Raw genomic sequence first — 22,716 nt, forward strand, 5'->3', positions numbered from 1 at the left:
AACTTTGGATAACACCAAATATTTTCTGTGTTTGTGTGTGTATGTGAAGTTCCTTTCATTCACGCACAACTTACTAGCAGTTAACTCCTTTAGCCAAATGCAAACATCTACAACTACCCCTTAGATAAAGCATTAATCTTTTATTTTCCTCCTGAATCTAATCCACATTCACTGCACAATAATTCAACAAGTTTTTTTTTTGAGGGTTAGGGAAGTAATTTCCCTTCTTGACTCTTCAATCAATATCAATAAAGTGGTCTAGTTATCTATTTTAGCCTCCTTCAACAACTAAAATCAATACCCATCTGTCATGGTTTCACCCACTGAATGTTATCGCTTGCGCCGTAGATTAGCCGGCTGAAGCATCTTATCCTGACATTTTCTGTTATCCTGAGTTATGTAGGTTAGAAGGAGAGGTCTATCTCAGTGCTTACCAGGCTTTACTCGCCCAGTTGCCTCATACCGAAGACATTTTGTTTAGAGAGTTGCAGAGCAGGTTTGTTGTATGTCTCAGCACAATTTATTTAATTTAAAAACCTTAAATGTATTCATTATGACACAAATCTCTTTAGTGATCGTTTTACAGCTTATGACAACATTTTTGCGCCTCCTTTTGTCATTTTAAGATATTTGTCACAATCAACTTTCTGTTTGCACAGTTGTAGTTTGCAACAAAAGCATCTTCATCTTTGTTTTTGAAAAAACACACTGAACTATTTGGCATTTCAAAAAGCAGGTGTTCCCCAAACTATTTTACCACACATTTAGTTTATAGTTCATGCATCGTAACCTGTGTTTTGGCCAATTGTTAACTCTGCCGCATGCTGTTATTTGGTGTTTAAATATACCATCAATATACTATCGGTCTCTGTTCTGCAGGAGTGTTTTTCTATGCTATCTGTTGAGTAAAAAAAACACCACAAATGTATTTCATTTGTGGTGTTTTCCTCCTTTTTTCCCTCTTTTCACAGCCCTCTAAAACACCACTAAAAAAGAAAAGTATATTCCTTGTTAACGCGAGAACCTTTCTCTGTCACATTGGTGTGCAGGGTCATCCATATCCCAGACTGTCACAGCACCAAACCAGATCCATCCTTCATTCCTTTCTCATCTTTCAAGTCCTGACCACTCTCCTCCATCTGTCTGTCAGGCCAGGACTTGACCTCTCACCTCCAGAGGCCCGCCCATCTTGTTACCCCTAACCCTCCGTTGATTGTGTCACTGACCGCCAATGGTTAATGTGTCTCTTTTTTCTCCACTCTCGGAAAGCAGAAAATGTATGGCCACCTTTAAAATAACACAAAGAAAATCACTCAGTGTGAAAACTAAACTAAGGTTCATGTAATATTTTGAAATACAGGAAAAGCAGCCTGTATAAATTGTCTGCAGTTGGTTGGAGCGTGGGCGTACAATAATACCACAGAGTAGGATCATCACAGATAATTTTAAACATGACTAATCCAGAAGTTGAACATTCATTCATTCATTCAAAATAATGAACTTGTTATCCCACTTTCCCTTTTTTGAACACAACAGCAGGACATCTGCCACAGTGAGGTACACTGACGACTATTGTTTTGAATGTGTCTCGGCGTGAAGTTAGTCAATTACGCTCTTTCAGTCAAGACTCAAAAATCCTAAGATGTAAGAGATCATCATTAAGATTGAGGGGCATTATTCCTATGAGAGGAATGACACCATTACAGAGGCGTAGACAAGTAAAATAGTGTAGATTTAAATTCCTTCTCCTTCCCCCACCCCGTCTCCCCGTCCTTGTACATTGATGCCTGCTTAATGCCCAGACTGATGAGCCCAATTTGGACTGGTTCTGCACCCGGCCCAGTTTGATTAATGGCTCTAGGTGAGGTAGCATCAGTGCTGCCTCGTCCTTGTTTCATCACACACACACACACATACAGACACGACACACACGCGCACACACACACACACACACACACGCACACACACACACACATAGCCACTCACTGCCACCAGACCAGCCTTGTAATTGATGACAGAGGGCTAACCATTTGCAAACCAAATGTGGAAAAGGGAGACAGAGCAAACTCTGCTTCAAACACCTCTCCACCTCCCTTCTTTCTCTCTCTCTCTCTCTCTCTCTCTCTCCCTTTCTATCTGTCTGTCTCTCCACCTCCTCTCACTGTCTATACACCCGCTCTTTCATTAGGCATTTGTCACATTGATATGAAGGGCCAGGGCAGCATTGTGACATGCTCAGAGGGCTGTATAAATATTTGATTAGCCCTAATGGAAATCGTCACAGCGCGCTAATTGCGCCACACATTATCTGAGGTGCGGTATCAGCGGCGGACATCCCCTTTTGATCCTCCCTCCGTCTCCCCCTCTCCTCTCCCTTTAGCCCATCGCAGCTTCTCTTTCTTTTGTTTATGCAGTTTATTTTGGGTCATAAGCCATTATCTAACCCCCCCCCCCACTCCTCCGCCTTCCTGCCTTTTCTTGTCAGTAGCTTGTCTCGTTGTTGTCATCTTTCTCTCAGTGGACACTGACGTCTCTGTCTGCCTCCCCTCTCCTCCTCACTGTGTGTCTTGTTGTCCTCTGGCGCCTGTTTGCTGAGGTTTCCCTCTATGACGGAGTTGAGGCTAAATAGCTGCAAGGGCCACACATACGGTGAACACAAATGGACGCACACAGGGGACCAGAGGACAATACACAGCCGGGAAACAACATGCAAACTTGTTTTGCTCGTGTGATGTAGTGGTATTATGTGTGATATAGACTTTAAATGATAGCATCAAATTACTATAAACTTGACAGTTGGACATAGATGAAACCAAAGGAGCAAGTCTCTCGTGCATTTATTTAGCTGGACATCAAATCAAAAGGAGATCCTGATTTGATGTGTGGTGACATTAAGTCAGCAAACATCTGTGTGGATTAAGTTGGTCATAAAAGGAAACCCTCCCTGAACTCTTCGTGTCAAAAATGGCAACACAGTTGCAACTCAGCCGTAACACCTCAAGAGGCTGTTGACAATTACTATTTTGAATCACATTTTGGAAGAGCTCAGTATTAAGCAGTCTGTTCCTATCGCTCAAGTCACCACTCCGCTCAGTGAATGTGCACCAACTTTCTGACTGCAAAACCTCCCTGCCTTTAATCTATGTGCTTACTTTCAGTGATGCTTTGAATTCAGATCATATCCCCTTTGTTTTTCAAGATAAATGTGTATCCTTTAAGCAATAGCGATTCCTTTTGATGTGCACACAATGAGTGGAGAGCATGTCCTTCCTTAACCTCCGTCCTGTTTGTATTTACTTGTTGTTATTTACGGCGCGTCTCCTGCAAAGATCAGTGACATTGTTTGGTGTCGCTCCTCTTTTCTCTCTCCTTCTTTCTCTCACCCTCCCTCAGACGTTTCCATTTAGCCAAAGACAAAACAAGTTAATTAGATCGGAAGTGCGGGCCTATCAATGCGGAATCAGTATTCAAATCAAGGCCCTGTCTGGACACAAACAGCAGGAAGCCAAACAAGACCCCGGCGCTGCTGAATAGGAGGACAGGAGAGGGAGAGAGAGACACAGAGAGAAACAGAAAGAAGGAGAGCCCCTACTTGGGGGGCTTGTACTAACCAACACACACACACACACACACACACACACAAACAAACAAACAAACACTGGTTACGTGCTGGATCGATTGTATTTCTGTATTTCCTTTCATGTCTGAATATATTTGAATGTGTGCATTCACACTTTTTACCCTTAACAACTATGTACCTAACTTTGTGGGGGGCTTGTACTGTAAGTCTCAACATCCTGTTTGTGACGGGAAGCAACAGGGTTTGTTTAGAGAAGTGTGATCTTAAAATGATTATGGTAGAAATATTACTGCAGTGGGATAGAGGACAGCAGTCGTTTACACCGTGGTTTCAGTGGAAAATGAAGAAACAACTATTCTCATATGAATGCACAGTAATGTTTAAAATGGTGTTTTGTACCTTTAGAAACATTTTGTGCATCATCTCAATATATGGCAAAAATACCAAACAAGAAAAAAACACTTTTAATAGGTGAAATCGTTGTGTTTTGGGGTGATTAAGTGCATCTACGTGTAAACTCAGGGAATGTTTTTTCCACATACACCAGCAGATATGGAAGTAGAGGAGAGTAGAGGAGAGTAGAGGAGAGGAGAGGAGAGGAGAGGAGAGAGGGGGTGGGAGGGAAGGAAAGGTCCCATTATCTCATGTGGAGGGCCACCTGAGCTAAAGACAGCCATTTGTTCCCAAATCGACCTGTCGACCCCCGCCTAATTACCAGCCAATTATTTCCAAATGGACCGCGTTCACCCCACACCCTGCACACTTAAAGACGAGAGGGACAAAATTGCCTTTCTCTCTCTCTCTCTCTCTCTCTCTCTCTCTCTCTCTCTCTCTCTCGCTCTCTGTCTCTCTCTCTGTCTCTCTGTTTGTCTGTCTAAGTCATTCACTCTTCCAAATCCCATCATCTTTCTGTCTTTCTTTTACTCTCTCCTTTTCATGTTTCAACACCTTTTATCCAGTAAGAAATCATTTTGCCCTTATTGTTGAAGGCTTTGCAGCTAGTCCAACCAACCGCCCACTCAACCAAACACACACACACACACACACACACACACACACACACACACACACACACACATACACCGTGTTGTTTGTAAATTAAGTGGCCTAGTTATGGGAAGATTTGACACTGAGCCTGTGTGTGTGTAATTATTGCCATTGTGTGTTTGATAATTGTCCTTTTCACCCACAAACATTATTATGCAGCTCTTATCTGCTTCATATCTCTATATTCTCTCTCACTCTCTATATTCTCTCACTCTCTCTATAGTCTCTCTCTCTCACTCTCTCTATATTCTCTCTCTCTATATATATTCTCTCTCACTCTCTCTATATTCTCTCTCTCTCTCTATATTCTCTCTCTCGCTCTCGCTCTCTCTGGCACCGCTCAGTCTCAGCAGATGTGTATCGATGGGTCCGGCATGCAGGAGCCACCCGAAGGAGAAGAAGGCTGTGCCCATGTTCCCAGAATTCTTTGTGGTTGGCCTCCATTGTTCACCACCACTTGTATACAGCATTGTCAGACTGATTGTGAGCCTCCGCTCTCTCTCGCTCTGCGGACGGCTGGAGAGCAAGCAGAGTAGAGGAGACGGAGGGAGAGGGGATGAGGAGGAGGAGGAGGAGGAAGGGAGCAGTAAGCATTGTGTCCCTTGCTCGCCATTCTCCGTCCTTCCCATCTGTTTCCCTCTCTTCCTTCCTGTTTCTGTGGGATAGTGAACAGATTAGTAATAGCACCGCCACGGCTCCTAATAGGGGAAGTCATGGTCGGGAAATACGATGGATTGGTTTGAGATATCATCTGGCTGAGTGGCGCAATAGTTTTGAACTGTGACACCTAGCTGCTCGCTGGCTGACTTTGATCACTTCGGTGCAGAGTTGAATTGTTGTAGTTCTCCACCTTCTGCTTTTTAACTCATCTCGTTCATGTTTTAATCAACCTTTCTTTTGTACTTTTATGCCAAAAATGTCAGAGCTGTCAGTTGATATGTTTAAAGGACCCGTACTTGGTTGGGTTCTCATTTACATGGAGTGAGCATAATAACACCTGCAATTACTGTTCTATTTGATGCAGTAACTTTGGAAAAAAAATGCCTTAGGTAAGCCTATGATATTACTGCATTTGTTGAGACTGAGTCAGAGAGAGTTCGTGCTGCTGATTGAAGGGCTGCAATGAACAATTGTTTTTAATAATCGTAATACATTTTTTTAGAATATCAATTTTTTATATTTTTCAGATTAATCTTTTTGTGTGTGAAAAAGGTCCATCCTTGCATTTGAGAAGCTGTAATAAAGTAATGTTTTTGCGTTGTTGCTTGATAAATAACTGATGTGCTTTATTGATTCTCTAAATACTGTCATTGGACTCACACACTTCACATTTATTTATAATTAAGAGTTGCAATTATGAGGAATTGACAATGAACCTTTTCAGATGAAATGTTTTGTCTATGAAATGTCCTAAAAGGAGTTTATCCTTTTAAATTGAACGATAGTCCAAACAAAATCAGTTTACAATACTAACATTACTAACTGAGAAAAGCATCCTCACATCTTTAAAGCTTTAACCAGAGAATATGTAAAATGTTTGCTTGATGAATGATTTAACAATTAGCTGATTCTTTTTAAAAAGTCTCTGAAATGTTCTGTTATTTGTTTAATCATTTCAGCATTTGATTTGATTGCTTCAAAGACGGCATCAACATTACCACAGAGCAGAATCAACTTCCCTCTGATATAATCTTAACAACAACAGAACATTCAAATTTTCACTAAGCCAGTGTTTGCTGAAAGGCTTTTGTGTTGACTTGCCTAATATTATATACAGGTGTTTTTGTTAATGTGTCCACCGCTTGTACAGCCTATTGTTCTCATATAATATATATCCTATTGAGCACCACGTTAATATCCCCACAGAGATCATTTAAACTTCATTTAATCTAATCTAATTTAATATATATAATATATAATGGATGTTCAGTGTTACATGGCTTAATCTGTCTGCCTCAGATGTGTGTGTGTTCTGTGTGTGTTCTGCTCGTTGCGTGGCTGAGACAGGGCTGCGTACCGGCCTCCTGGCTGAGTTTGAAGCTAAGTGGATTAGCATATCTCCCATGTCAGCTCCATTCACTGTGACATCCTGATGACATGGGACCGTGTGACGGCCGCGACCCACCTGACGTCCACGGCTCAGGCCTCCCAGCAGGTGGTCTGACTCTGGGAGGGAGAGAGGGAGGGAGGGAGAGAGAGTGAGAGAGTGAGAGAGTGAGCGAGAGGTGGGGGGAGTCAGAGATAGGCTCATGGAAGGCAAAGTCATGCTCTCAGCAGTTATAAGAGTTTAGGTCGACAGCAAACACATTTGTTTGTTGTTTTGTCTCTAATAGTTGTGGAGTGGCACTACAATTCTTTTCTGTAGGTCCTATGACTTTTGTTCTTCCTCTCTATACATTTTTTAGGCCTGCAAAAACATCAATACTTTGTGTATGCCAGATGATAAGAGTATACTTTGTCCTTTTTTAGGAAATGGCCAATAATCTAACATTTAAAACACAAAACCACATTTTTATTATTTAACTGGAAGTAATTCAACTCAAGTTTTTACACTGAACTAACAATAAATGTAATTGTGTGCTGAATGATATGCTCAAAAATAGGTTGTATTATTTTGGGCATGGGACTTCTAATTGCAGCTCTGCCCATTGAACTCCACGAAAACCACTGCTGGTCCACTTTATTATTTCTGTTCACCTTGAGTACACTTTGCTTTCGCTAGCTATATTTAACTGTTCCATTATAGTACAGAAATCCCAAATCAAGCACTTTCATGCACACAGTCATATTCCCTGTCTTTCCTTGTGCATTCTCACATCCTCTCCTCTGCAGTATTCCCTTCTCTTTATCTCATCTCCTCATCCTCTACCTTTCCATCCTTTCTCACTTCTCTTCCACACAGACTCTCTAGTCTCCCGTGACCCACCTCGCTCTCCTTCTCTCTCACCCTTTTCCTCCTCCTCCTACACAGTCTCGAGTCGGCCTAGCCAGGCAATGCTAACACTTTTGTCAGGGTGATTAATAGCACGCTAGATTGTCGTTAATTCACTGGCTAATGACTGGAGGGAGTGGGCGAAAAGAAGAGAGGAGCGGAGCAGAGCGAGGTTGGAGAGTAATAGACTGATGTATGGGTGAAGGGGTTTCCAGTGGCAGAGGTGAATATGATCACCCCCTCCCAACACCCCCGCTTACCCACCGCTACAACCTTACAGCTACTGTGTAGTAACCAGAAAAGGCCAGGATGTAGCACACACACCCACGTGTGCAACCACACATGCAGTCATGTGCCACTCACACAGGTGAGGTTTTGGCACATAACACACATGGGCAGTGAACAGGATTTTGAATGACTAAAGCTTGATAGAAAATCAACATAGGGTACTCTATTTAATTAAATAGTTAACCAGGTCTTCCAGAATGTCAAATTTTTTTAGAATTTCAAATTTTTCCAAAAATATTACACTAAAATTGATTCCAATTTGGGTTATTTTGAGATCAATTGATTGGCTTTTGAAAGGACTTTGTTTGTTCCTGTGAGAGTTTAATTGAGTTTTAGAAAGCTTTGACTATTGAAGCTTTTATTGCAGATTTGCAATATTCTGGCTCGTAGAAGTGGTTCTTAAAATTGAAAAAATGCAGAAAATGGAATAGAATTGTTGAACCGCGCAAATATTGCAGGGATATGTTTGTAGTAGTTGTTACAAGATCATGAATTGTCAGAATATGTGTTTTCTTTTCCAGTTAAATTAAATACTAAAAAATATGACGCTTGTTTGTACCTACACCAAGAATTCTCTCATTTTTGATATAGCACACATTAGATATGCAACAACAGAGATATTTGTATTTTATTTTATTGTTTTAAAACTGGACAAGACATACAGTACAAAACTCGGCTGGATGTCATGTATTTTGTTGAATCAAAATTCCCAAAATGTTACTCCACATTTAAGACCTAAGACTAACACGAAAACAAAAGACGTCTCCATTACACATATGCACACTGGCCTGCACACGAAAAGTCACACAAGCTAACCTTTCTCCTCCCTGGTTAATAAGAATGGATGGGTTTGTTCTGCTCGCTGTCTGCCTTGGTGCTCCCCTAGCTCGCTGTCTGGCCTCCCGAGTGGCTTGCTAAATGAAGCTGCACCAGAAATGGGTGTAGACACACACACACACACACACACACACACACACACACACACACACATACACATACTCAGATGAAGAGAGAAAAAGAAAGAGACACCGAGGAGCAGTGCAAATAGTTTGTTCCTAAATAGACTTCGGTCCCATTATCTGGGACTGCATCAGTTCTCATTATATAGCATTGATGTTTGTAAGGGCAATTTTTCTTTACCAATTAGTTTTACCGTATTTATACACCCCGCATTTGACTTCACCTAAGGTTGTCTTCAAACTAAATTATGATCAAAGGATTTTTATTGATTTCCATCACTTCTCCAGATATTGACACATAGTCCTCGCTGTTCCTTCCTATGACAGATGTCTATATAAATCTTGAGTTTCCACATCAAAAGGCTACACCTTAGTGAACTAGGACAGAAACTATAAAATTGATTTATGATCATTTTACATAGTGGAGAAGATGTGACTGACTTTGCTGCCTCTCTTGTTTCCTCTCTTGTTTCCTCCTGTTCACTGTTTTCATATCATCTGCCGGTCTGTTCTTTTTTTCCCTCTTTTCTTTCTGTTATATCCAGCTCCTTTCTCTCTCCATCCTCCCGGTTTCTGCCACTCTCCCCCCTCTCTTGACCCTCCCCTGGGGGATGTTTGCAACTCAATTTGGCAAATGTAACTCGATATTGATTATTATTAATATTTATCATGTTTGTGCACATGTTTTCTTCTAGTGCTATTAATCTGCCCTGTTAATAAATGTCTGCAGCAGCCTGGGCCCCGTGGCCCCCTGGGACCACAGGGCCACCACACACACACACACACACACACACACACACATACACACCCACACACACCTGCTCTCAGCTGCAAGAGGTTGCCTGCTGCCTTCTCTTTGCCTGGAGGCTTGATTTCAGTGTACACACAAACACACACATATAAGCATACACACACACACACACACACACACACACACACACACACACACACACACACACACACACATGCTATTGGAATGCCTTTAGGCTGCTCAGCACAAATACCACATCAATACATCAGCCCTGTTGTATCGGCACTACACACACTCACATCTAAAAACTCACAAATACCTGAGTTGGTTCCTTATTGAGCTGCAGTGACCGAATTTAGTCTTTTTGTTTTTGTTTTTTTTAATGGTTGAAATGTTCACAAGCATTGTGATTATAGTTTTTTTTTTTTTTTACTGTCCTAATACTACAAGAGAAAGGAAGTAAGGGAGAAACTAACTGAAGCATAGAGCAGGAGAACAGGCTATGGACAGCTCTCCCTTGCAGATTTTCTAGACTGATAGCCATACCAGTCAAAGACAGTAAGGGAAGAGCACCCATGTAGGCGCACACACACATACACATACACATACACACACACACACACACACACACACACACACACACACACACACACACACACACAAGACTATACCCTGCAAGTTGGCGAGCAATTAGGTATGCATGCTAAAGTATGTGTGGATTTCAACCTTTGTGAATAGATAATAAATGAAAACACTATTTCAGTCTTGTTTTCATGTAATTTTTAGTCATGTTAGCACTTAAAGTAATAAACACAGTACACATAAGGACAGAAGCAGTATAAGCTGTGACTCACAATAGCATAAACTTTAACTGCAGTTGAAACACAGAGCAGCAGAACATGTGCAACAATGGGGGGGAAATCTTTTTAAAAACACCTCCCTTTCATTTATCCTTTCTTTCTTTCTATTTTCTTTTTAAATTATTTCTCTGAAGAAGCCATGTTGTAGTTTTAAGTGTTGCTTGGAAATGTTCCCTGGTGCTTTTACAAGGGGAAGTGTGGCGTTCTTGCTCGGAGTCACTTGCCGGTACTGTAGCTGACCGTGCCCCCGGTGCTCACTCATTATTTCCTACCACGCACACAATCGCGCACACCTTCTCCCCTTAACGCTCTCCTTTGGCTCCCTCGTCACATGCTTCCATTCAATACGTCATTTTGAATATAGTACCCTCGTGCCACCGTGGAAAAATACACCATTGTACAGTTTTTCACCTCTCACTCTCACTCACTCTACCTTTTGATTTGCACTCGTTTGATTTTTACAGCTGCCTTTCTCCTCCGCCCCTCCTGTTTTAAAGCAGAGGGTGTTTTGGGCCTTTTTTGTGTGTGGAGGAATCATCAAAGGCCTGCTTAATACAGAGGAACAGGTACCAATATTACTCTGTAGCACAATAATAAGCTAAGTGGTACCATATTGACGCAATATAGTGGCACAAACAGCAGATTAGGCGTTGGGTTTGGATGCCCCCCTCACATACTTATACACACATATGTGCACATGTGTGCACAGAGCTCCCACATCAAAATGTTTGGTCATTTATTGCTCAACCAGCTACCCATTTTTCATATCTGTCATGGTCCACACATTCTCCCTCTGCCTTTTTTTTTTTTTTTTTTTTTTCTTCTTTCGCCAGACAATCTTTCCTCCCCATATTTGGAGCCAGTGCAGAATTTTGCATAGTTTTGCTTTTCCCTGGATACTGTCTTTTCATCAGTGGCTGGCTTTCCTTTTGAATTGAACCAGCTCAATTTACGGCCAGACAAAGATACAGTCTCTGTGTGCGTTGGAGGGGGAAGGCAGTGAGAGAAATAGGACGTGTGTGCTTTATGATGGCCATCATTGGCACACACGTCCTATTTCCAGTTCTCTCTTCTTGTTATCATAGCCACGGCCGTAGCTCCACTGTGCTGCTTGCTCTCTAGCAAAGAGTACACCTGGCTCTGAGTGCTCAAGCTATTGTTGGCTGTCATTGTAGCCCGTGGTCTGCAGTGCTTTTACACTCTGTGCATCCCTGTATACAAGTAAAAATGCATCTTTGATGAAAGTTTTGCAAAAAATTATGTATTTTTATTATTTGATTATTTCTACAGATTGCTTATTTTGCAAGAAATTAGTTGATCCTTATTTGATACAGTATTTATAGGTTCTCTCCACGAATTCCTGCATGCAGTCACTGTTGTTTCTTTCTAGCCCGACTACGTCGACAACATGGCTCAGACTAAGTGCCACAAGGCACATGTGTTTGTGTGCGTCCAGGCAGACGGCAGAAAATGACTCCAGATCTCTATCTTTCTGCATTTAAGTCTAGAGTGCTCTGATTAAACACAACCACAGAACAATTTGCCTGTTGTAAGGCCCTCCGATTAAACTACTGATTTTCAGAACCGTGTCAAGTTATTTTGCCATGGCAACGCTGATTACAATGTTATCAGCATTTCATGTTTTTTTTTCTCTATTTTTTTTTTGTCCTGACACTATTTTTTTAATGACCCGTTTTATGTGGTTGCCTTGTGAAATATTTTACATTGTTAAATGTGTATTTTAGAAGTTAGGGTCTATAAATGCCATATCTATGTCATATCTTGTAATTTCAATGGGACATGCGGTAATTATGAGATATCATCTTTATTACCGACAACACCATCTCTTGCACATGTGTTTGGAGTTCAGTAACAGCTCCTGCAGTTGCAAAGAGATGTGTGTTTGTGTGATAGCCTGCATCTGTGTTCATACGTGCTCTAAAATCTTTGTTATTGCAAGCTGCTACAAAGCAAAGAGCTCCATTTATGGCACGCATTTACAATTTATCAAATAAATGGGATACCTTCATGTGGCCTGGGCCCTGCTCTCAGGCAGAGCGGCGTAGTTTTCCACTGGAATAACAGCCGCTGAACAAGCAGCCCATTGTAGCCGCAGCCAGCACCGGGACCCCCAAGGTGCGAATTAATGATTGACCCCTGATGTAATCAGGATAAATAGCTCCCCGTAAAAGAGAAAGAGATGGCGAGAAGACCAGAGTGAGAAAGAACAACATAAGGAGCCAGGGAGAGGAAGGCACTATCTGGCCCGGGTGTTTTTTAAGAAGCCCTCTGGGAGACGAACCTAACATCTCTTTCCGTGTCTAGTGAGACCCAGAGCTAACATAGAGCTGTTTAAAAGCAGCTCAGTCGTCAGTTTTTAAGACTCTTCGCCTCCTCCTCCTCGTCTTCTTCCTCGCCCCTTTCATTATTTTCCCCGCTTACTTTTCTCATCTGCAACTTTTTTGGCCACTGCTCGAACATTGTCAACTTCTCTTAAAGAGGGGAGGAGAGAGAGAGCTTGTCTCTTGTGGCGAGTAATCTGAATTAGCTAAATTACAACTGAGAGTTGAACTTGTTTAATATCACACTGTGTTGGCCACACTGCTTCATGTGTTTCACAAAAGATGTTTTGTTCATTAAAATTAAGAGGGGTTTTTCCTCTCTCTCTTTCTCCTTGTTACTCAATTATTTGACGTAGCAATCTGTGCATTTTTTTGTGCACAGGCTCTTAAAGCCAAATAGTATTTAATAGATTTTCCGAGGCTGTCTTTCTGCTTGTCAAAGTTCCTCTCAATGGGTCAAGTGTGAGAGTGGGGGAGTGAAGAGGGAAAGTGAGTCGAAAAAAGAGTGTTTAACAGCCTGAAAACACTTTTGATTGTGCGGAGGGAGCAGCAGATAGGGCTGAGTTATAAAACTTTAATTGATCTGTGAAAAGTGGAAGCTACTGCTGGCTCACTTGTTCCAATGCTTAATTGCACGCCTGTTCTGAGCCCCTATGAAGCAGTGATCATTAAAAAATGGGTTCTTTTCCAGTCCAAATCACTGGATGACGCAGAATCGGTCATAAAAGGCTGGATTTTACTGCAGCAGCTTTATATGATAAGTTTCCCGGATCTGCATGGACATGCTGCAGGTTTGCCAGGCACTGGAAAGCCCTTGTCGCATGCTTTCATAGTTTCACATTTCACATTTAAAACGTACATGTCAGTTAATTTAACAGCTTTCACAGTCCACATCTGTCACTGGGCAGAAACCCAAATATTTATCAGAACAAAAAAACTGATGCCCTGAACAATGAATGTGCTCATGTTCAATTTCACTCGTGAAATGTTCTACTTTGGTTTCTTGATCTGCTCGTTCAATCTTTCTACAGTTTACAAGCCTCAGTGCTTCCACCTCACTTTATTAAGCATCCCAAGCAGAAATAAACCAAATTAATTGTGGTTTTTGTTCAACTTATCTATTTCATTAAAACACAACCCACAAACATTCCTTGTGACCTCATAAACTTTCATGTGCTAACAAGCGCATTTTTGAAATGTCATGTTGCAGCTCCAGCTGAAATCTGGGAAGCGGTGGCAGGCTTTGCAGCAGGCTGGATGGAGGCTAACAGAGAGAGAAAGCTTGATTGGAACCACCCCTCCTGTAATTTTGGGCCTAGTTAGCCTGCTGATTGCCAGTCCATGTGTTTAGATAGTAAAACTGTAGCGGTGCTTTGACTAAAGACACCAGGATCAGTCCAGAGAGGAAAAGAAGGATACACACAAAGACGTGCTGAGGCTAACACACACACAAACACAAACAAGTATGCACTGACTAGGACTGGGTGTTCTTCTGTACTTTATTGGTACCATTTCAGCACTGATGTACAAAGAGGCACATGATAAATAATGTGCTGATAGAAATCCCACACACCCCACACAGCAAAGCAGCTCACTGAGATGTATCTGCACATGCACATTTACAAACCTTCACTGTCTACAAAATATTTGGGATGAAACTTTCAGCCAAGTGCACATTGATACACACTTAAACACACACACACTTGTAGTGCATGTTGGAATGGACAATCATATTGTCGACCTCTGGATGGGACAGTAATGCAAGGTGACGAGGCTAACCAGGTCAGTGATAGACACAGCGATTATTTGTAAGATGAGTCCTGGCAGAAAACCGGGACTGTGATGGAATTGAGAACTTTTCCCATCAACGACTTGGCTAACCTAAAGCTTCTTCTGTTCGTCTGTTTGGCTCTTCTCTCGTAGTCTCTGGAAAATCTGTCAACTCAGCATCTTGTAGCTGAAGGCCATCAGATGCATAGGTATTCTTTTTTGAGGACCCCCGAATTCTGGGGGTTGATTTATTATTTTTTTTGGTATTTTAAGGTCAAGAAAGTCATTCGATATCTGCTTAGAATGGAGATATGTCTTAGTCTTTGTATTTCATAGCATATATTTAGCTGGGTAAAACAGAGCTTTTTTTCTTTCCTAACATGCTGACAGTAAAATCCATGGTGTAATCTCCTAAGAAATTGTATGTTGTGTTACACCACCTCTGCCTGCCTAATAACAATCCCTTTCGTATCTGTGTTTCGTCTCATAGATGACAGTGAACCAGTGGACAGCGTATACGACACAGAGGCCGACCTCCCGGGTTTAGTGAGCGGAGGCGGTGCTGACAGCCCAGAAGACGACACAGACGACGGTGTCATCAACATGTCCCCCCTGCCCTCACCGACCCCTTCCCATCCAAACAACAACCACCACCACCTGCTGCACCCCCACATCTACGCCACCCACCACCACCACCACCTTCACAACAACAGCAACAGCAGCAGCAATGACCAGGACTTCACCACACCCAAGGAGGGCTCGCCCTACGAGGCACCCGTCTACATTCCTGATGACATTCCCATTCCCAGCGAACTGGAGCTGCGTGAGTCCTCTGTGCCCGGTGCCGGCCTGGGTGTCTGGGCCAAGACCTACATCGGTGCTGGCGAGAGGTTTGGTCTGCACAGCCCGCTGCATCACGAGGCCACAGGCAAAGACGGCTCCTTTGGATGGGAGGTAGGAACCAGCAGGGCTTCTTACAGGGTACTTTGTTTGGGGTTGTTAACAGTTCTTTTTTCTCTTTTCATTTTACTGTCTGTCACATTTTGCCTACTTGTGGCTCAAACAAATGTACAATAAGATATGAGATGAAAAGAGTGATCAAAACAATGATGCAACACTGAAGAGGGTAAGTGAATGATCGAGCCGCTCTTCATTCATTCCCATTTCCAGCCATCACTCTTTATCCACAGGCGATTTCATCATCAGCAAAGATGCCCATACAATTTGCATCCTCTGTGTGATTGAACCTCATCTTTTCATCCTTCACACACACACACACACACACACACACACACACACACACACACACACACACACACACACACACACAAAAAGCACTATCGTCCAGAATTCCAGCAGCACAGCAATGTCAGATGGAAAAATCTGCCTGATTAGTGGAGGTATCAGCTTTTCTGGGCGTCGGTCCGAGCGAGCGCGCTCATTTGGTCACGCCACCTGATATGGAAATGGAAGAAGCATGGCCCAATGCGGTGGCGGCATATTGAACTATTAATTTTCATTTCAACATGACATTAGAGGATATTGAAGTTGCTTCAGTAAGCTCATTAAAAAGAAAAAAAAAAAGAAACTCCTGATCTCTGTCTCCCTTTCTCTAATCACAGATGAAATATACTGGCCTGCTTTTCATTTCACTGACTCCTTGAGTCTTTAGAGTGACTTTTTAGGGGGCCGGTCATTCACATTTTTGTGTAATAAGGAATAGAGACTTTGACAAGTTAATCATTGGAACTCCATTTTGAAAAGGGCATGATGTGCTTGAACTCAACACCACCAGCTGATGCAAACGGGTGCATACAATTTTAGACAGGACATGCATTAATTTAGATTTTTTTTTTTTTACTGTAATTTCCGGTAACTAAGTATTTAGAAGACCTGACAAAATTGGGGCATTGTAAGCAAATATGTTATATTGAATATGATGGACAACATAAATTGATGAGATCAAATGATTAAGTTTACTTGTAGAGCTATAAGAAACTTGGTGGTAATAAACAATCAACAACACAGATGCCTGCTACTGATCTGTTAGACTGTGAAGGTAACATTTAGGGAGACAGAGTAAAACTAGTATCATCAGAGCAGAAATTATGATTTAATAAAAGCAGATTGTAATACTTTTCCTTATTATTTTCATTATCAATATCAACAGGGAAACTGAAATTTCCTTTGAAGATACTGGAGAGTATACGTTTAGAATACAAATTACATTTACAATTGATACTAGTAGTCACATTATCAAATCATGTTGCAATTTTTTTCAGTTTCTCTTAAGGGAAAAAAAAAACTATATTTAGCACATATATTGCAAATATATTATCTCTAAAAACTCCCTCATGAATCCCTCATTTTAGCTTTTAAAGAAATCTCTTATTGGCTTCAGTGTGAAGAACTCCTGGTGGTTTCCACAAAAGCCTTCATCTCTCTTTTTACCCTGTTTTCTTCCTAACAGTTGTAGCATGCAGGCGATTAGAGCACATAGTCACACGCTATGTGGCAGTGTGCCAGGCTGAACATTTTCCTTTTTAAAGTTCATATTATGGCTAGCCATTCGGGGTGCAAAGGGCACCCCTCCAAAAGCTACACTCTCCCCGTAGCTCTCATGTTTTCTCTCAGTTTTCCTCCTCCTTCCTCTTTTCTCCCCAGACGCTCTGGCTAATGCAAATTCATCAGCTGAGCTTTAGCTCTCTGGCTTGTAGGAAAAAAGGCCACCTTCAGCTCTAAAGAGATGCATGTGCTCTCACAAATGTCCTGGCATATACACGCCTCCCTAAAAAGGAATTCAGCATAATGTTTTAAGATGTTTAGTTTATTGGCAACTGTAAGACAGAGTTTGCAGTGACAAATTATTTTAATAAAACACATAGTACGGTACAATACAATATGCACATGAACACAGTTCAGATTCTACCTCTGTTTTTGACACGTTTTTTGGTCTTTTGGTGACATTTTTCATGAAATTAGTTTGAGAGCAATTTTCAAAGAACAATTAGCATGTTTCTGTTAGCCTGAGGTCAAATGTGTTTACCCTAAAGGTAAAATATTTTGCCTTGGCCTCCAAACATGTCAAAGGGGAACAATTGATCCGTCTCTTTTTCCTCCTCCTCTTGAATGGTTGTTGGAGGGCTCACTCTAGGTAAGGCTGTAGTATTTTTTTAAAGATATCCTGTCTGGTTTGGGGGCTGGAAGACTTCGGGGGCTCTCCTCTCCCAGACTCTTATCACAGATAGTCATAACAGTCAGTCTGTTGATAGCCATCAACAGACTCCCCTAGGAGTACCGTACACCCCCTTTCACCATCTACCCCTCGACTCATCTACTGCCTCTGGTCTTAGACAAATAGACAGACAGAAGTAATACTGAGTGAAGAAAGATGTTGAAAGAAACCAGAGAGAAACAAGGATTAATGGGGATGGATAGAGCAAGAAAAGAGGATGCAAAACACACATTTTTCACAGCATCAGAAATGTTGAAGGAGTCTAATACTCATCATGGAAATCATGTGAACGAGTGTGTGAGTTACAGCAGTCTCCTGCCAAAACAGGGGATGTGTTATGAGAGATAATAAGTGAAGTCATCTGAGATCTCTGGTGTAAATGTGATCATATCTAACATTTTGTCTCAGCACTTCTTGGTTGGAAGACAAAACTGAATTAAGTGCTGAATTTAGTTATCAGAGTGATTAGTGTAACTGTCCTTCCACTTTATAACAAATTGCAGTACACTATATTGCTGATGTAGGGTGAAAGCCTTGTCTTCCAAAATCCTCCTAAAAGTTAAAAAGGCCTTATTTTGGCCTTATTTCCTTCTTGATGAAGTTAATTAAATGATATTAAAATCAGAGGTTACAGACTATTGTGTAAATGCAGCCCTGTAATCCTCAAAAACATGAAATGTTGTTGAAATTGAATATGCCATCTGCAGCAGTGCACTCAAATCCAAAACAGTTTAACTACATTGACCGCATTTTTGTGGATTTTTTTTACGAAGACTGGCAATAACTCATTATGTTGGCTTTGCAAACACCGCGGTCTAGCAACGCAGCCAAGCCCCTCTCACAATCACACGGAGGGCGCCGTAGTGCTTACTGGATATCTGAGTGGAGGTGTAGATTGGCAGAGAGAAACGGCGAGAGTAATAGAAAGAGAGAGTGAAAGAGTAGCAGTGAGAGAAAGAAGAAAGAGGAAGGCAGAGAGGAAGCCTACTATTGTCTGTCCCGGGGCGCTGGGGACTGGAAGAGGTGTTAACTCAGACTCATTTCAGCAAGACAGACAGCTCAATCTAAGAGCTGCTTTGCTGCAGGCCACGGCCATTCTCTTCTGTCTCAGACTCCCTCTCTGGGCCAGCACCGAGTCATCCATTTAAAAACCATTATGCTCCCCCTTTAGCAAAACATGATAGAACGCCAGGGCCCCAGGTCTACCATATGTGTGTGTGTGTGTGTGTGTGTGTAGGGCTGCCAAACTTAGCCTCAGGATAGGAAGGCCTGAGCAGAGTAAGGCACGGCCCTCAGAGAGTCCAGTGTGGGGATCTGCTGTCAGAGTGACTGCTGTTATTATCTGGCCGGTAGATTGGCCTGACTTGCCTATTGATAGAGACATGTCACCATACAATGGCTGGACGTATTGGGCTCTGTGCACTGACTGGCATTGAATAGACTCACTGATCTAACTCCATCGGGTGTTCAGATGGCAGGAGAGAGGGCAACACATCTGTGGATGTGTTCGCAGGAAGCGGCGCATGTTAGTAGGAATAAACTGCAGATCTCTTCGGCCACATTAAATCCTTCCCACAGTGAAGTGAACCACTTTGACTTTGATCTTTAGAGGCACAACGAGATAAAATCGAGTCTCTCAGTTATACCTGTGTTCAGAACATTCATGAAGCAAACAAATGGTATGGCCAAGCCCTCTGGAAGCGATATTAATGATGTTTACTCTCACTTCTCCTTACCCTGTGACCACTGGGCGTGTCCTTGCACCACTGAATCATGGCTTTTGACACTCCTCCAGCACCTGTTAGCTTTGTCTTTTCTCACTATCTTTTTGTTCTCCAGCTTGAACGTGTTTGCTATCTCACAGTTCTTGCTTGAAAGTCAATGCACATCAGGTGTTGCCACACAACCTCACCAACTGTGAGGAGACAGAATCCCTTGTTTTATCAGTTTCAGACGATTTACTGGCTGCTTAATTGTAATCAATTGTGGTGTCTTGCCATTGTCACTTTATACAATATAAATGTTACTCAGCATGATACCCTCAGGGTATGCAATATTCTGAGGCATGATAAGGGAAATATAAGAAGGACATACAGTGCATTTTGATTTTTGGGATGTGCATTGATGTAGACCCTTTTGACAAGGTCAACACAATAGCTTTCACACACAGAAAAACATGTATCATAGAGTCCATGTCAGCCCTGAAGCCATATTTGTTTCTTTGCAGCAGTGGACCTTGGGATGACTTTGTTACTAGGCAAACTTCTTTTTCTCTGTCCGTCATTCTTTTTCTGTTTACTTTTTGTGGGGTGATTTTCCATATCAGTATCTTTCACCCAGTGATGTGTGGAAAGAGGCAAAAAGTGTGCTTGCTCTTCTGTTTACCCTGTTATTGACTTAACGATAGGCTAAGACGTCTGGCGGGCACTCTCATGTCGCCAAGGTCCTACGTGACAGATACCCATCCGGCCATGGCATCATGAATCTCCCTCACCCTCTGTCAGGCTCTAAATCTCCAGCGAAACAGCTCGCCTTTTTCGCGCTGACGCTGTGCTTCTTTTGTTCTCGACCTAATCGCTGAGCTAAGCTAGCGTCCTTTTCTCCAAACTTTAGGGGAGAAGAAGTCCTGGCGCACCCTGACACTTATCTGTGCTGACCCACCTCTCGCCTCCTGAAGTGTTTGCTCGCCTTTTGTGTTTTGCCTGAGGTGGGCGGATGGCCAAGTTCTTATGCTGCAAGATATCCCTATAGGGCATTCAAGGTGCAGCTTGGAACTTGTCTGATCTGTTTGCCTTCTACAGAAAGGTGTTTTTTTTATCTTGATGTTTGGCCCTTAAGGTAACTGGTACCAAACTGATAGGGCAGAAACTCCCTGGGACTGCCAGGAGACAGTAGTCACACCAAGCAAATGGATAGTGGGAGACAGAGAGAGAAAGAGAGGGAGTGAGATAACGAGTGATAGAGTTATTTCCTGCATGATTTAACTAATGTGCTTTCCAGTGTTCTCACGGTGACACTAATGTTCTGCTGCTTCAATTATGAGTGTTGGTTAAGCATGATCCTACAATATTTAATGCGGCATAGAGCCACATACATGACTATCCTGATTCTACACCAGTGCTGTGATGAAAACTTTTTAACAAAAGTTTTTTTTTAAAAATCCTTTAATGGAGAGATTTGTGAATACACTTATTCACAGCTTCACTGCATATGTTTCAGGTTCTATGAAATATGTGTTAAAGTAAGGAGTTACTTGGGCACATGTGCGTCCCACATTGTAATGAAAGGGATATCAAACCTGTGGTTTCTAATAACAGTATTGACCAACAGTGTGCGGTTTTCTGTCATCATTTTTTGACTTTGACAGAAACCCCAAGTTTACACACAGAGCAAAAACACCCGAGAGAGAGCGTAACACCACAAGTCTCAAGGCCTGGGTGCTGTAATATCTTCCATTCACATTCATTTTATGTAGGTTTTAAACATGCCATTAGCCAATTTAATCCAATTTTCCCAGCTTTCGGAGCACTCCAGTGGAACAGATTCCATCTAATATTAAACATATGGTCGTCGTTGCCCCTAGAAACACCACAGCAGCGCTGGGCTTTTTATAAGAGGCTGTTAAAGACAAGCCTCCTGTGTCCCAGTGCAAACCGTTGTCAATTATCTTCAATGAACATGGTAATTGATAACGAGGAAGCAGGGCAGCAAATTAAATGTCAGGTTTGATTAGAAGCCTGATACCTTATCATTTGTTCATAACTCGTTACCAACATCTGTTAATTAGTTAATAAATTAATCTGCATAGCTCAGATGAAAGGTGCACAGGCCTCTGAGGAAGTGCATTGGGCAAAGTCATCCATCTTTGAAGAGAGTGGAACTCAACAAATATTGTCCCTGGGATTTGGACTGTTATTACTTGGTCATTGGTTTCAGACCTCAGCCACTCCAACCAAGCATTCTCAATGGAACCTCTTGTTCCCCCCCCTCCCCCCACAGTCTCCTCACGCATCTCCACCACAATGCTATCATTTATTGCAGCAGGTCTCTCTTAGTAGACGTGCTTTAAACATTAATTTAAAACCTCTCACATTGGCCCATCAGTCCTCTGTTGGTAACTCCTGTCCAATCCCCCCACTCCCACTCTCTTTCACCATGTATCTTGTGAAACCACATCGTTCATCGTTGCCCTGATGAATAGTCCCATCAGTTAGGGCCTCAGGGCAGAAGCAGACAATGACACTGCTCTTTGCCACAGTGGAAGATGATGACATTTATCAAATGCTGTTTATCTTTGTGATTAGATTTATGCTATCATGTAGACATACCCTTTTCTGCCTTCCAAGCTCTTGCTGCTTGTCGGATATTTACAAATTAGGCGTGGAACAAGGCTCATCTTATCTCAGTTTTGTCATATTCAGTCTAATCTATTTCACATTTATGATATAATATATTTTGTTTGCCTGTAAGTGTATAGGTGTGAGCCCTCCAGTGCCAGACCTTTGTTAGTCACAGATCACTGACTGTTGAATTTCCACTCACTTTCCCTTTCTCTCTCACTTTAAATCTCAATCCCTTGTGCTGCTTAACATTTCTGGGACTCAAGCAAGAGGTGGTGACCTATTAATCAGGTTCCCGTGGCTGTTGTGATTGCCATTTTCCATAATCAGATACACAACGCGGCCTAAAAGTCTTGGCTTTAGGAATACTTTTTTTCGTTACAGTTCTTGTGCTGTGCTGCAGACCTCAAAAGTAATAAGCTCAAGAGAAAACTGGAGGGCTGGCTGTGCCTTTTAATTACTTTTTATTAGGTATAAGGACTAACATTTCGCCACAGTGTGTGTCTTTTTTGGAGTCAAACAGCCGTGGAACAGACAGAGAGTATAAAGCCATAAGCATTTGAATGGCTCTAGGAGGAGAGGGAGGACTCACACTAACCAATCATCTTATAA

General features: G+C 42.0%; 1 protein-coding gene across 1 annotated transcript in view; it reads left to right on the forward strand.

The window, feature by feature from the left end:
• The window catches only part of LOC137889095 (histone-lysine N-methyltransferase PRDM16-like), a gene marked incomplete at its 3' end in the record, with an annotated part of 163,271 nt that overhangs the window by 42,523 nt on the left and 98,032 nt on the right, over positions 1–22,716 (forward strand). Inside the window, exon 2 of the mRNA XM_068732723.1 lies at positions 15,020–15,483. Within this exon, the coding sequence (XP_068588824.1) occupies positions 15,020–15,483 (464 nt within the window). The remainder of the gene's footprint in view (positions 1–15,019; positions 15,484–22,716) is intronic.

Source organism: Cebidichthys violaceus, unplaced genomic scaffold, assembly GCF_023349555.1.
Source record: "Cebidichthys violaceus isolate CVI_PGR_0920_01 unplaced genomic scaffold, fCebVio1.0.p SCAF_6, whole genome shotgun sequence".
Classification (NCBI taxonomy): Eukaryota; Metazoa; Chordata; class Actinopteri; order Perciformes; family Stichaeidae; genus Cebidichthys; species Cebidichthys violaceus.